The 14,398-nt window shown below is 45.7% G+C and overlaps 1 protein-coding gene across 1 annotated transcript in view; it reads left to right on the top strand.

The window, feature by feature from the left end:
• Nucleotides 1-14,071, top strand: part of mast1a (microtubule associated serine/threonine kinase 1a) — a 44,812-nt gene extending 30,741 nt beyond the window's left edge. Inside the window, exons 14-26 of the mRNA XM_078282678.1 lie at nucleotides 1,283-1,415; nucleotides 2,437-2,602; nucleotides 3,309-3,410; nucleotides 3,530-3,652; nucleotides 3,864-3,973; nucleotides 6,782-6,945; nucleotides 9,034-9,278; nucleotides 9,406-9,675; nucleotides 9,793-10,025; nucleotides 10,473-10,595; nucleotides 10,944-11,080; nucleotides 11,605-11,792; nucleotides 12,306-14,071. Coding sequence (XP_078138804.1) covers nucleotides 1,283-1,415; nucleotides 2,437-2,602; nucleotides 3,309-3,410; nucleotides 3,530-3,652; nucleotides 3,864-3,973; nucleotides 6,782-6,945; nucleotides 9,034-9,278; nucleotides 9,406-9,675; nucleotides 9,793-10,025; nucleotides 10,473-10,595; nucleotides 10,944-11,080; nucleotides 11,605-11,792; nucleotides 12,306-14,071 — 3,760 coding nt within the window. The remainder of the gene's footprint in view (nucleotides 1-1,282; nucleotides 1,416-2,436; nucleotides 2,603-3,308; nucleotides 3,411-3,529; nucleotides 3,653-3,863; nucleotides 3,974-6,781; nucleotides 6,946-9,033; nucleotides 9,279-9,405; nucleotides 9,676-9,792; nucleotides 10,026-10,472; nucleotides 10,596-10,943; nucleotides 11,081-11,604; nucleotides 11,793-12,305) is intronic.
• Nucleotides 14,072-14,398: the final 327 nt, after the last annotated feature.

Genomic DNA, 14,398 nt, shown 5'->3' with positions numbered 1-14,398 from the left:
TCACATGAAAATAGACATAGAATGAGCATAACATAAGATGGAAAATAAAACCCACTGAATAACAATAGTAAAAATATGATGAATGCATAACATAAGATGGAAAATAAAATCCACTGTAAAATAATAATAAAAATAAAGTTAAAAAATAGAGTACATAGGATGCATAAAATCAAGTAAAATACAAATTTTAAAAGAAGTGCAGCAGTGCATAAGTGCGAAGCAAAGTGAGAAAAAAAAAAGAGTTTAAGGCCTGTATCGGGAAAGTCATAGCTAGTTAAAGGCTAAAGTGAAGAGATAAGTTTTTAGCTTTCTTTTAAAAATATTTAGCGAGCTGGCTTCCCTGATATCTATAGGTAGTGTGTTCCATAGCTTTGGGGCGTAATTGACAAAGGCTGCATCCCCGATTTTCTTTCGGCTGTTGCTGGGAACCTCCAATAAACCAGCAGCAGATGATCGCAGTGTTCTTGAAGGCAGGTAGTGAACAAGGGAGTTAGCAATGTAGCTTGGTCCTAGCCCATTAAGGGCTTTGTATATAAGGAGGAGGACCTTAAAATCAATTCTAAATGTTACAGGAAGCCAGTGTAGAGCAGCTAAAACTGGACTAATGTGCTCTCTCCTCTTGGTTCTGGTTAATAGCCGAGCTGCAGAGTTCTGAATGAGCTGAAGTCTCTCAGTGGTTTTTTTCGGGAGACCAGTAAAAAGTGCGTTACAGTAATCGAGTCGGCTTGAAATAAAGGCATGAATCAGTTTTTCAGCATCTTTTTGATTTATAAATGGTCGTACTTTAGCTATGTTTCTAAGGTGAAAAAATGATGTTTTCGTCACCTTGTTAATGTGGGACTTGAAGCTTAGATCTGAATCTAGGATAACACCAAGACTTGTAACCTCAGATTTAATCCAGGGAGTCAGTGTTCCCAGATTATTAAACAGCATTTCTCTTTTTGTTTTAGGGCCGACTAGTAGGATTTCAGTTTTGTCCTCGTTTAACTTTAAAAAAATTTTTGCTCATCCATTTATTTATTGCCAAAAGACAGGTAGTAATGGAGTTTATAGCTGCAGCATCATTTGGTTCAGCAGAGATGTACAGTTGCGTGTCATCTGCATAACTATGGAAACATACATCGTGCTCTCTAATGATGTCACCAAGTGCATGTATGGCGGCATGTATAGTGATTATTATTGATTATTGATCTTATTGATCTTATCTTATTATTTTATTCTTAATTTGAAGTTGCTTTACGAGTGTCAACCTATTAACTGCCTGTTGCCTCTCTCCACATAGTCTACTGATCACCTCCATGGGCCACATCAAGCTGACAGACTTCGGCTTGTCCAAGATGGGCCTGATGAGCCTCACCACCAACCTGTACGAGGGACACATAGAGAAGGATGCCAGGGAGTTCCTGGATAAACAGGTACAGTAGCTGTAGCCTACCAACCTTGACCAATAGGACGGATCAGTCTCGCTTTTATATTATTTACTCTGTGTTAGAAATAACTTCAGATGTGGCTGAAGTCACATGGAGTGTGCTTGCTTAGGCCCATCCCTCCCAAAAGAACAATCCCACTTGAATGATGCAAAGCAGGTTAAAGGGATACACAGTGGGATAAACAGGCACTGGCATTCAAATTCTGTTACTCTCCCCCAGCCACGCATGCAAACAAGCCAAGTCATCCTGCAAAACCGATAATCTCCAAATGAAGACACACGGCATTGTAATGCTTCCTGTGCAGTCCGAATCAGTGAATCATTAATGCTCTCCATCTCCATCACAGTCCCATTTTGCAATTACAGTTATTGTTTACGCTCTGAATTAAACTAGTCATAATTAATCAGATTGGCCCATGTGTCCTGCAGCCATTCTGGGGAGCGGCAGGCATCTGTTTGGCTGTCGGTAATCAGCTCACATCTGCAGATGAAACAGACCAGGGCTTCGCTTTCATGTTCTAGTGGAGATTCTGATTAGGAAAGCATTTCTCATTCAGTCAGTAATGATGTCGGCTGTGTAAGACAGTAGCCACATGAACGTGCACATGTGCAACACACACACACACACACACACACACACACACACACACACACACACACAAACTCTGCAGAACAGCATACCATTACTGTATTTCTGATTATTAGGATGATCCCCTGAACATGTCATCAGTGTTGAATATGTAAGAGAGAGACAGAGCAGAGGAGACGAGCTGATGGCAAATACTGTACATGCATATTAACAGATCTGGTGTTTAGGCTTGGGCCGATATCGCAATATTTCATGAATATCGCAATATTGTTTGTGATGTTGAATATCGCAGAACACATTATTATTGATAGCCTAGATTTGATGTAATTTAAAGGAAGTAAAATAAAACATCTTTCTTTCTTTCTTTCTTTCTTTTTTTCTTCTCTCCTCACCCCCCCCTCCTCTCTCCGTCACCCAGGTGTGTGGTACTCCAGAGTACATCGCCCCAGAGGTGATTCTGCGTCAGGGCTATGGGAAGCCGGTGGACTGGTGGGCCATGGGCATCATCCTGTACGAGTTCCTGGTGGGCTGCGTGCCTTTCTTCGGAGACACTCCTGAGGAGCTGTTTGGACAGGTCATCACAGGTGAGGAGAGGGGCAGCTACATCATTAAAAGATTAAAAGAGTGTCAGAAGGTCTGAGTATTAAATTTCCACTATTTTCTGTGGGGATTTCTTGAACGTTTACAAGAAGAGGGACATTTTGTGTTTCTTTTTGTTGGAAACAAACCACAGAAGTTTGCTGTTGATTGAGGGTGTTTCATCATATTGGGTTGCATGGTGAGAGAGGCTAAATTTCTTAATGGATAAATTATTTTAATTTATTTCCATGAATTTTTCAATACATACTTGGCTAACTTAAAAGTTGGGACCACTTAAAAATTCTCCACCCCAAATTTATTCTCTTTTTTAACAAGTGAGAACACAAGCACAAGCTTTACAAGTAGGCAAGCTTTACAAGTAGGCAAGATAGTTTTAGTTCAGTTTTAGTTTTTTCTTTCATAAATTCTAGTTATTTTTATTTCCATTTATGACAGTGTTTTTTAATACGTAGTTTTCATCTAATAGTTTTCGTTTATTAACCTTTCTCCAGACAGTCTAGTTTTCTTCCATTTCCATACATACATCTTTTTTTTCCCTGTTCAGATTATGGGTAGTAACGACAATTTCGCACTAATCTGGGCTGAAAAATACTGGCCATGGATTTGTCGTCTTCAAAAACTTCAAAGTGAGAGAATGCCTCTCCTCCTCCTCTCTCTGACTCTTTACCCTTTCTGCTCTGTCTCCACCAGATGACATCGTGTGGCCTGACGGCGATGAAGCCTTGCCTGCGGACGCCCAGGCGCTCATCTCCACCCTGCTGCAGACCAACCCCCTCATGAGGCTGGGCACAGGTACTGTCCTCTGACACCGGGAACTCTCCCTCATCCCAACTTGGACTATTAAACCACTTGTCCAGGTGTGTTTTAATGAGGCGGTGACAGGTTGTGTTGTGTGTCCTCCGGGCCGCCAGGCGGAGCGTTCGAGGTGAAGCAGCACCCGTTCTTCACCGAGCTGGACTGGAACAGCTTGCTGAGACAGAAGGCCGAGTTCATCCCTCACCTGGAGTCAGAGGAGGACACCAGCTACTTTGATAGTGAGTGTGTGTGTGTGTGTGTGTGTGTGTGAAATACAGCAGTTACATCAATGTTGTGGAATAGATTAGAATAATTTACTGTTGGCGTTGCATTCAGAAATGTACGTTTTGAGTTGAACTGATGTCTCGTATATTTTATCTCCTCTCTCTCTCTCTCTCTCTCTCTCTCTCTCTCTCTCTCTCTCTCTCTCTCTCCCCCCCCCCCCCCCAGCCCGTTCAGACCGTTACCGCCACATCAACGCGTACGACGAGGATGACACCAACGACGACGAGCCGGTGGAGATCAGACAGTTCTCCTCCTGCTCTCCTCGCTTCAGCAAGGTCAGCCTTCATCTCTCTACCACCCTCTCCTCTTTCCCCCCCCCCCCCCCTCTCTCTCTCTCTCTGCCGCCTCTTATTCTGTTTTTCCCCTTTTTTTCTCTCTGTCTCTCTCTTTCCCCCTCTCACTGTGCCAAGCTGTTATTTCTGTCACACTCCTTTTTTCTTCTCATCCCGTGATGACTGAAATGGGTATAGCGCACTCATCTTGGCACTTCAGATTCTTTGGCAGAATTAGATGAGGAAGGGGGGGAAAAGAGTCCCGGACAGACAAAGTGAGGTCACACAGTACAGCGAGTCGGGACTGGAGGCAGGATTCAGGTCTCATGCCATGGACAGGTATCATGTGTGGGGTCCAGAAAGTAATTGGGGTGCTGTAACCATAACGACATGCTTCCTTATCCCTCTTCTCCCCATTTTCTATTTTAAGGCATCTGGGGGTCCATGTACCTTTCATGTCAGAGCCTTTTTTCCCTCCACCTGTCTGCCTGTGATGTGTTTCTAATGACCCCGGCTAACTTTACTTTCATCCCTCTTTCTTTTTCCAGGTCCGCTCTTTCCATTGTCCGCCCTCATTTATTTCATTCTGATCTGGTCGGCTCTCTTCCTCTGTCTCTCTCAGCGTGTCGGCGTGTTCTGTCTGTCACACTTTCCCTCTTGGGTGGGATTTTCTCACCTCATGGTGTCTTTTGTGTGTTGACATCCTTTTCTCTCTCTCTCTCTCTCTCTCTCTCTCTCTCCCTCCCTCTCTCTTCCCATCTGCCTTCCTCCTGTCTCTCACCTGCTCCATCCTCTTATGTCTGGACTATAAAGTAGTAGAAGGGGCTCTTCAGTAAATGGAAGGTGCCTCATTGAGGGGCCAGTTTCAATTATAGTGAAGGTGAAGAGGGCGGCTGAGTGGCTCTGCTGCAGGAGAGCAGGCCAGCAAAGACCTTTTGCTTCTCAGGGATACGCACGCAAAATGAGGTGTACAGTAAACACACACATGCACACGCTTAAAGTAGCATTTATGCGGGCATAAGAAAGTATATTAGGCACGTACACACACACACACACACACACACACACACACACGTACTTAAGCTCACACATAGTTTTTTGAGAGGCACTTCAGGTTTTCTTTGAAGTGAACATGTGTACACATACAAATCCTTTATTTGCCTGCCTATTATTACAAGAGGGAGCATCAAGTGATTAGAACAACAAAGTGATAAAAAAAAATGAAGATTAAAAAAAACACAGAAAGATGCAAATTAAATTTAGTGCAGGTGAGATAAAAAAAAAAAAACACAGGGCTTGTAACAAAATATCACCAAACCAAAAAAGAAAGAAAAAAAGTGACACGTGAAGTGGCACGTGAATAATCACCCGGTGCTTGAAGCAGCTTTGCCTAATTTGAAACGCCTTAGTAAAATACTGCTTCAAATGTTGATAACATTAAACCCTTGGGCAATCAGATATTTAATAAATGAAATAAACTTGTGAATGTGTTCTGGCTGTTAACATCTTACTGGTTTTGTGCTGTAGAAGAAAGCCGAGTCTTTCTGTCGGAGCTGATACTTGTTTCCATGGTGCGCTGCTGAATAATCTTTAAGCTTCCCTTAACGGAGCTGCTGTTCGGCTGCACTCCCCCACACAGCTCCGCTCTCCTATCTCATCCTGCACATAATAAGCCCCTGTCAGAATAACTGTGTATGTGTTTGTGTGTGTTTGTGTGCGAGTCCGCGCCCACATACATGGTGAAACACACAAGCTGCACTTCAGTGTAGTAGGTGTAATCAATTCTGTCGCTCTCTATATGTTTTGCCATGTAGAAAGGTCACAGGCTGGGAGACTATGGGAGTTTATTATCCTTCTCTAAAGGCACATAGTGGGCAGCTGGAGATGCTGCTGATAGGAAGAGACTCAGTGGGCAACTGTGGATACTAATGGAACTGAGATATTTAGTTTATTCTATTGCATGTCTGCTTCATTAGATAGTAAACAGAGAGGTGGCCACAGATTGTAGAGTTGGCTTTCCAAAAAATGTATTAAAACCATTCCCCAAGGAGCAAAAGGGCCTTAATAAAATCCAAATATTACACATTTTCACTGAATTTAACTATTAACGAAGGGTAATTGATTCAGAACATATCTGACCCAACGATGTACGAATGGTCACTTTCCCATACTGGTGTAGCTTTGATCTGACCAATATGGTTTGTCCGCAGAGCAAAATTTCATTTGACATTTTCACTTTTTAACACTCACTCCCACATAGGAATTCAGGCGCAGTCCACCTTCAATATTACCTAATATTGGGACGATGGTGATATGGGTTTTTGAAGGCCAATACCAATACTGATAGTTTTGGATTGAAGCTGCCAATAGCTGATATTTTTTGCCGATATCCAACATCTTAAAATTTGAACATCAATCTAAAAAATAAAAGGATTCAGAATGTTATTCTTGTCTGGGTGGAAAAGCCTGTGAAACAGTATTTGGACCATCAAGTGACACTAAAACTCTCCATGGAAACCTAGACTAATTAAATTCTTTTAGGTGGGTCAGCAGCTTCTAAAGGCAGAGTGAGGCAGGTTTCATTGCAGGTTTTACAGGCTGCAACCCCTAAACCTGGTTGAGTAAAATCATATCCTCACCTCTATATACAGTATATATCCATATCCCAGTAAATATCCAATTTTTATTAAAAAGCCAATATCGGCCTGTATATTGCTCTAACTCTATTTAGGATCTGCTCTCACCATATTCAGGATTCTTCCCTAGCTCTTAATACAAAATGTCTGTTGGTCTGACTGTGTCCCCCTGCAGGTGTACAGCAGCATGGAACATCTTTCTCAGCTGGAGCAGAAAGCGACGACATCTGTGACCCGTCGGGAGCACAAGGGCCCACGGGAGGACAAGGTGGCCAAGAGGGAGAGCCTGGGCAGCTTCAGCATGAGGGACAAGAGCTGGAGGACCGGCTCCCCCGAGATGTGAGTGGTGGGCAGGGTTGAATGTGTGTGTGTGTGAGTGAGGAGGAGGGGTGTGTGAGAGGGAGGGTCATGATTTCTGTGTGTTTGTGTGTGTGTTGGGAGGGGGTGTGGGGTCATATAGGGGTGTAACGATTCAATCAAACAACGATACGATTCGATTTCAGTTGTTTCAGCAAAGATTCAATGCATCATAAAATTTCACATTCTGCCCATGATTCGATTTGGTCAATTTCGATGCATACCAAAAAGTATAATAACTAAATAATAAGAACTTTGTAAAAAAGTAACTTCACTGACTCAGTCAGCAATAATTGCACATGTCTAAACCTTACACTGAGGTACTTACAAAGCATTACATTTATTTTCAAGACAAAAATTAAAGCTTCAAATGACAACAGCTCAGTGTGTCTATAGAATATTTTCAACAACGTGTTCTAGCCTACACCCTTCCCCCCTTCTATTTAAAAAGAAAAAACCTTAAATATTAATAGATATTAATTGATCCCACCTTTTCAAATCAACTTGGCTTTCAAACTTCATATGCTTTTTTACACCCCTAGTGTCAGGTATGCTTGCATCTATCTGTGAGGAAGCAGACGATTTTGTGTGTGTGTGTGTGTGTGTGTGTGTGTGAGTGAGAGTGTGGACCTAAAATAGGGCTGTGGGTGTTTAGAAGGTGTTTCCTGAAGGTTTTTCCTCTCTCTTTCAACAGCTTAGCTGTCATCTCGCAGTATGAATGAATAACTGCTTTCTGTCTCACTGACACCATCTTTGTCACGCCTTCTATAAAAAGAGCTTTGTGAGAGAGTTCACACTCACTTTGAGTCAACAATAGGCAGTGACTGCCACCTCACCAAAGTTTGGAAACTTGGAAAGTGTATAAGTGACACAGTATAATATGTTTCACAGAAACCCTGCGTGATCTGATGTGTCAAATTATTCTTTTTTTCATAATTTGATGAGTTACAACAAATGAGGCTGCTTTTACAAACTCAAATCCAGTGCATAAAGGTCTATTGTGGTTAGCAGTAGGAGAAGAGGTATTCTTCATCTCATATCCCCTAAAATTGAATTTCTATATCACATTACTGATGGCAAAAGTGACTGCTTATCCACTCTCTTTCATTCATCGATGATGGATTATGCAGATTAGAATGATATAACAAAGGAGAGTGTTTTCCCATTTAGTTACATAAAAGGCTTATTACCGGTAATTGTAGGAGTATTGAATAGAGGTGGTACAATACTATTTGTACCGCATAAATGTGAGATTGTTGCATTAGACTTATTAGCTGACACTCTACCTCTATTATAGGAAGCATCTGTCTGATTCTTTTATCAGTGTGGCCTATCTACATGGATAGTGGTTTATACATATTGGATTTAAAAGAAAAAAAGAAAGAGAGAAAAGAGACTTCTTATCGCCTTACATCAAGGGTTTTCACTTTTGAGCCCACCCAAATGAAAAATGTACTCTCACCCTGCAGATCCGGCTTCATTAAAACATAATTCTACTCCATTGCTAGTCTTGTCATGCGGCAACCCAACAGTGGCAGGCCGGCAGCCTGCTGGGTCCTGACCATATACTATTACACAAATGATTTTTCTCCCTCCTTCACTTGAGTCTTTTACACGGTCAATGAATTTGTGCCGGTGGAACATATAACAAAAACGTATCACCATTACCTCATGACTCCATTTTGCCTCCGTCTTTAGAAAGCGTCTGTCAGGCTTTGAGTCCCTCTGCATTAATAATGGATTCAAAAATGGAAGACGTGAACTCCCAATTTATGTATTATCTTACATACTGGATTTTCACTCCTTTCTTGTAAAGCAGGAATCATCTCATCTCCCTCCTGCTGTGATTCCTTTGAACAATTGATAATAACAGATAGGAGTTTAAGAAATAATAAAAAAATACATTGTTTCTATTAGCTCATGACTGTGTTTCCATGTCCATCTTTTGTAGGAATCATCTCTCCTCTTTTTGGACAGGGGATTATCACACATAGGAGTTATAAGAAATAATAAAAAAGACATTGTTTCTATTACCTTCCATGACTGTGTTTCTGTTCCCGTCTCCTGCAGGAAGCGTCTGTCTTGCTCAGAGTCTCTCTACATGGAGGGGGACTCCAGCCCGCCGCTCGGGGCTCGCCGACGCTTCTCGGCCCTGATGGACACGCATCGCTTCGCCTCACCGCTAGAGGGCGAGCCGGACCTCCTGTCCCGCCAGACCCCCGTCAAGGCCCGCGGGACCTCGCTGGACGGGGCCAACGTCCCCTCGCCCAGCCTGCTGGAGCAGAGGGCCGGTCTGAAAGAGGCCAACGGAGCAGGTGGGGGGAAGGAAGCCTATAATACCTCATTAGACTGGGAGTCAGTGGGCAGTGGGCAGTAACGTTGCCATTTTCACCACTAAATGCCACTCAAATATCTACAATTTCCATATTACTTTCTCCACAGACAAGCCCCCTAGGCCAGGAGACGCGCCGGGAGTCGCCGCGGCCACCGCCACGGCCACCGCCACATCGTTGCCCATCCCCGTGGCGACCGGTCGTGATGTGGTGACTCCTCTGTACGACCCCCTGGGGCCGCGGGCCACCAACGACCTGGTCCTGCGCCGGGCGCGCCACCAGCATCTGTCCGGGGACAGCGAGAAGCGCAACTCCAGACCTGGCAACAAGGTCATCAAGTCAGCCTCCGCCACCGCGCTTTCTGTTATCATACCAGCAGGTGAGAGGCGCCAGAACAGAACAGTTGATTGTTGTGATTCCTTTCAGAAATATTCATTTGAAGCACATCTTTCCTCTCTCTCTCTCTCTCTCTCCTCGTCTCTCTCCCTCCCTACAGTGGAGCAGCACGGCGGCTTCTCCCCACTGGCCAGCCCCATGTCTCCCCGCTCGTTCTCCTCCAACCCCTCGTCCCGTGACTCCTCCCCCAGCAGAGACTTCTGCCCGGCGGTCAGCGTGCTGCGCTCCCCCATCACCATCCATCGCTCCGGGAAGAAGTACGGCTTCACCCTCAGGGCCATCAGGGTCTACATCGGAGACAGCGACGTCTACAGCGTGCATCATATCGTCTGGGTGAGAAAGTCGTATAGGAGTCATATGCATAGCTGTGGGTTGCTAGTATGTGTCGCTTTGTGTTTGTGAGTGAGTGTTTTATAGTGTGGTGGAAAAATAGCTTTATACAGAGATCAATGAACTCAAACAAATGGGACTGAATGTTCAAGAGGGGATTATTGATCTCGGTGGTAAATTTCATCTGTGAAAGATTATTTCTCTGCCCTGTTTCAGTTTTTCTATATTGATGGACATTCAGTAGTATCACAAATAGCCAAAGTAAAGAGAAAAGTATTTGTCCTTCCCTCTAATCTATGATATTATACAAACACCTCCTGAGTTGAAAAGTTCAGGCTCATCTCAGGTTAGAGTCTCGGTTCTCTGGTTTCTACTGAATTCTGAAATTTGATTGGTATTCCCCTGTAATAACACTCAAATGTTTTGTGTGTGTCTCCTCTCTAATGGCAGCATGTGGAGGACGGAGGCCCCGCCCAGGAAGCTGGCCTGTGTGCTGGTGACCTCATCACCCATGTCAACGGAGAGTCTGTCCACGGCCTGGTCCACACTGAAGTGGTCGAGCTCATCCTCAAGGTAGGGATCATCAGGCCTCTATTCAGACTAGGTCAGTATCTCTCTGCAATTTGCCTATTTCTGTCAAAGAAGGCGCCACTCAGGCGTCTATTCATAGCTGTCTGTCTCAAGGGAAGACCAGTCAGACACCTGAACAAAGTGCTGCAGCTCTCACTTGGCTGTTATTGTAACGGCTGCCAAATCATACCACAAACACATGAGTTCTTCTTTAATTAATCTCCACAAATAGAAGTGACGTGATTCTTGGTCAATTTATGGTAGAGAAATAACAACTTAGACTGTGGATATATATAAATATCAGTGTAGAAAGCATTATTGTCATTGATTGTGATTGATGTGCCCATGCAGAGTGGGAACAAGGTGACAGTGACCACCACGCCTTTCGAGAACACCTCCATCAAAGTGGGTCCTGCCCGCAAAGCCAGCTATAAGTGTAAGATGGCTCGACGCAACAAGAGGACCATTGCCAAGGACGGCCAGGACAGGTGGGAGCTCACACAACCACACAGCTGCAATAACAACATAAATGATGATTTAACAGGTCTCATTTTACATGAAGAGAGCTCAAATGTCAAAAAGCCTTTCAAATAGTAATAGGGAGTGTGTCTTTTCACAGTTTTCTTAGAAGGGATGGGACGATATGCTTATCTCACTTGATATGGGGTTCACGGTTCGATAAAACCGAAATACAATGTAATAAATAAAAGACAACAAAGTATGACTGTGCAGAATTAATTTCTGAGACTCAAATCTTTCTAGCAATAGCATTGGCTTGCTAGAATGTAAACAACAATTTAAAAATCCCATTACAAAGTGCAAACAATATAATATCAATGGAGAGTTTGTTGTAATGAGCAAGCTGTCTCATTTGTGATTACTATAGCAGAATAAAATGGACTAGTTTATACATGGAATAACGTGTATTACATATTATAATTATATGTCCCTAACATTTCATACCATCCTTTCTTTCCCGTCCTCTGTTTTCATTCTCTCTCCCTCCCTGCAGTAAGAAGCGCAGCTCCTTGTTCCGTAAGATCACGAAGCAGTCCAACCTGCTCCACACCAGCCGCAGCCTGTCCTCTCTGAACCGCTCTCTGTCCTCCAGTGAGAGTCTGCCTGGCTCCCCGACCCACAGCCTGTCCGCCCGCTCCCCCACACAGGGCTACCGCTCCACCCCCGAGTCCTCATACCTGGGTAGGTGCTGGAACTGAACTCCTACATAACTGACAGCCCCACCCCTCTCTCCCCTCCTGGCCTGTAACTGACACAGATAAAAAAGTCACATTTTCAGAATAGAGACGTTTAATTTAATTAGAGCAGAGATCCAACAGAAATGCCTAGTGAAGAGGGAATATATCACAATGCAAAACACTGTAATATTAATAATTGCTTTGTTCCAAAACAGAGTATGGGCTGGAAAGTGAATTTTGTACGCCAGAAATCTCAGCACCTGGTGAAGTAATCATTGAGTCATTGGTATTGATCAACAACCCTATCAACCCCCACAGATATATTATGGGCATGCGCTATGGGGCAGTAAAAATCGTATTTACTGCCCCTTTAAATATGAATGATGCAAATCAATACTACCAAACCATAGCCTATAAAGCTAACATTCACATTAAGGTCAAATCAGAATGTGCATTTGACTCTTGAGTCTGTATCTGGACTGATCTCGTCTTCCTCCTGCTCTCTGTGTTCTTCCAGGCGCTTCCTCCCAGAGCAGCTCCCCGGCCTCCAGCACTCCTAACTCCCCCGCCGCCTCCCAGCACATGAGGCCCAGCTCCCTGCACGGCCTGTCCCCTAAACTCCACCGCCAGTACCGCTCCGCCCGCTGCAAGTCCGCCGGTAACATCCCCCTGTCCCCGCTGGCCCACACCCCCTCCCCCACCCAGTCCTCTCCTCCGCCCTTGCCGGGCCACACCGTGGGGAGCTCCAACACCACCCAGACCTTCCCCGCCAAGCTCCACTCCTCGCCGCCGGTGGTCCGTCCCAGGCCCAAGAGCGCCGAGCCGCCCCGCTCGCCCCTTCTCAAGCGGGTGCAGTCGGCGGAGAAGCTGGGCTCGCCTCTGACCCAGTCCAGCTCTACAGGAGGACTGGGGGGTCCGCTGAGGAAGCACAGCCTGGAGGTGCAGCACTCCGACTACCGCAAAGACGCCTTCCTCTGCGAGGTGGGGCTCCAGAGCCTGCTGGAGACCGAGGGGGAAAATCTGCCTCCGAACCCCCCGCCCCTGCCTTCCTCCCCAGCCTCGCCGTCTGCCTCGACCGCCCCGGAGACTGGTGTGCTGAAGCCTGTGAGGAGACTAGGGAGACAGGAGTCGCCGCTTAGCAGGGAAGCGCTGCTGGCCGGGAGAGAGAGGGGGAAGGAGAGGGAGAGAGAAAGGGAGAGGGAGAGGGAGAAAGAGAGGGAGAGCAGGACAGCTACAATCCCAGAGAGATCTCCAAGTCGAATTGGTGCCACAGAGATCCCATCATCCTTAACTAGAAAACCTCTAACAAGTGAGTTGTCCTTGAGCTCCCAGGCTGGCCAAAGCTCCAGACTAGAGTCCCCAAGTACAGAAGCCACTAAAATTACAACTCCTAGCACCCCTACCAGAACAACAGGAAGTCTTGGTGGTCTGAGGGGGCCTGAGAAGAGCCCCCAGGGCCCAGACTTCCCTCCAAAACAACAAGACCACAGGGCACTCAGGAGTTTGTTTTCTAATGCTAAAGATGCCCAGGAGCAGCTAGGGGGCAGAAGTGAACCAAAGCAGGAAGGAGACAGCAGGAGTCCCGGTAGGCCTAGCTTACCCAGCGGTGCCTTAGGCAAGGGTGCTGCTCTGACTCCAGATAAATGCGTTGGCATGGGCACAGTGACAGGAGGGCTTCTGAGCATGAGCAAAACCTTTAAACCATCAGGTATGGGGGACAGCCTGAGAAAGAGCGGGGCCGAGAGCAACGACTTGAGAACTTCAGACCTGGGCTCCAAAAGCCCCAAACTCCCAGCCAGGGTTCTGGCACCCGTCGTCCCCCCCCACGGCCAGCCCCTCTCCCTGGGCAAGGTGAGGCAGGGACTCGGGCCCGTCAACTGCTACCGAGGCACCCTGGACTGGGAGGACAAGTGTCGGCTGGAGGTGGTGGAGGAGCACTCGCCCTCCCCCTCTCCCTCCCCTACCGCTGTCACCCCTTCCCTCTGCGGACCCTCCCTCTGTAAGTCCCGCCCCGTCTCCCCCGGCGACAAGACGAGCTTCGTCAGCCAGCTGACCACCGTGGCCAAAAACGTCCTGGGGCCAATGAAGCTGGGCTCCCAGGAGGGGGCCAGGAGCAAAGACCAGCAGCCCAAGGCAGCGGAGGAGAAGCAGGGAGGCTCAGCAGGAAAGTTTGAGAGTTCTGCTGGGGGCCGAGCGGCTGCTGGGGCGGCGGTGGTGACCCAAAGTCCTGTCAGCTCACAGCTAGAGAAGGCTGCAACAGGTAGCGGCCCCCCAAAAATGTGACCCCATGGCGTCCCAAAGGGGGACTTTAGGAAATGAGATGCCTTTTTTGGAAAGAACAATGCAACAAAAGTCAAGCACTTAAAAACAATGTACATTCCAATTTCAGAGTATATCAAATATGGTATTTATTGATTCCAATTATTGACTGACTCTAATTTAAATTCAGGAGTGGGAAAAGATCTACTGTAAAGGTGCATTTATTGTTGATTTTCTATTATAAAGTATCTATTTAATAAGAGGACTCTTCATGTAATGTAGAACTCTAAATCAGATGTATATGTGTGTGGGTCTGTGTGAATGCATGTCATATGGTATGTACTGTACATG

The sequence above is a fragment of the Centroberyx gerrardi genome, chromosome 3, assembly GCF_048128805.1.
Source record: "Centroberyx gerrardi isolate f3 chromosome 3, fCenGer3.hap1.cur.20231027, whole genome shotgun sequence".
Lineage (NCBI taxonomy): Eukaryota > Metazoa > Chordata > Actinopteri > Beryciformes > Berycidae > Centroberyx > Centroberyx gerrardi.
This window is presented reverse-complemented; position numbering and strand designations above follow the sequence as displayed.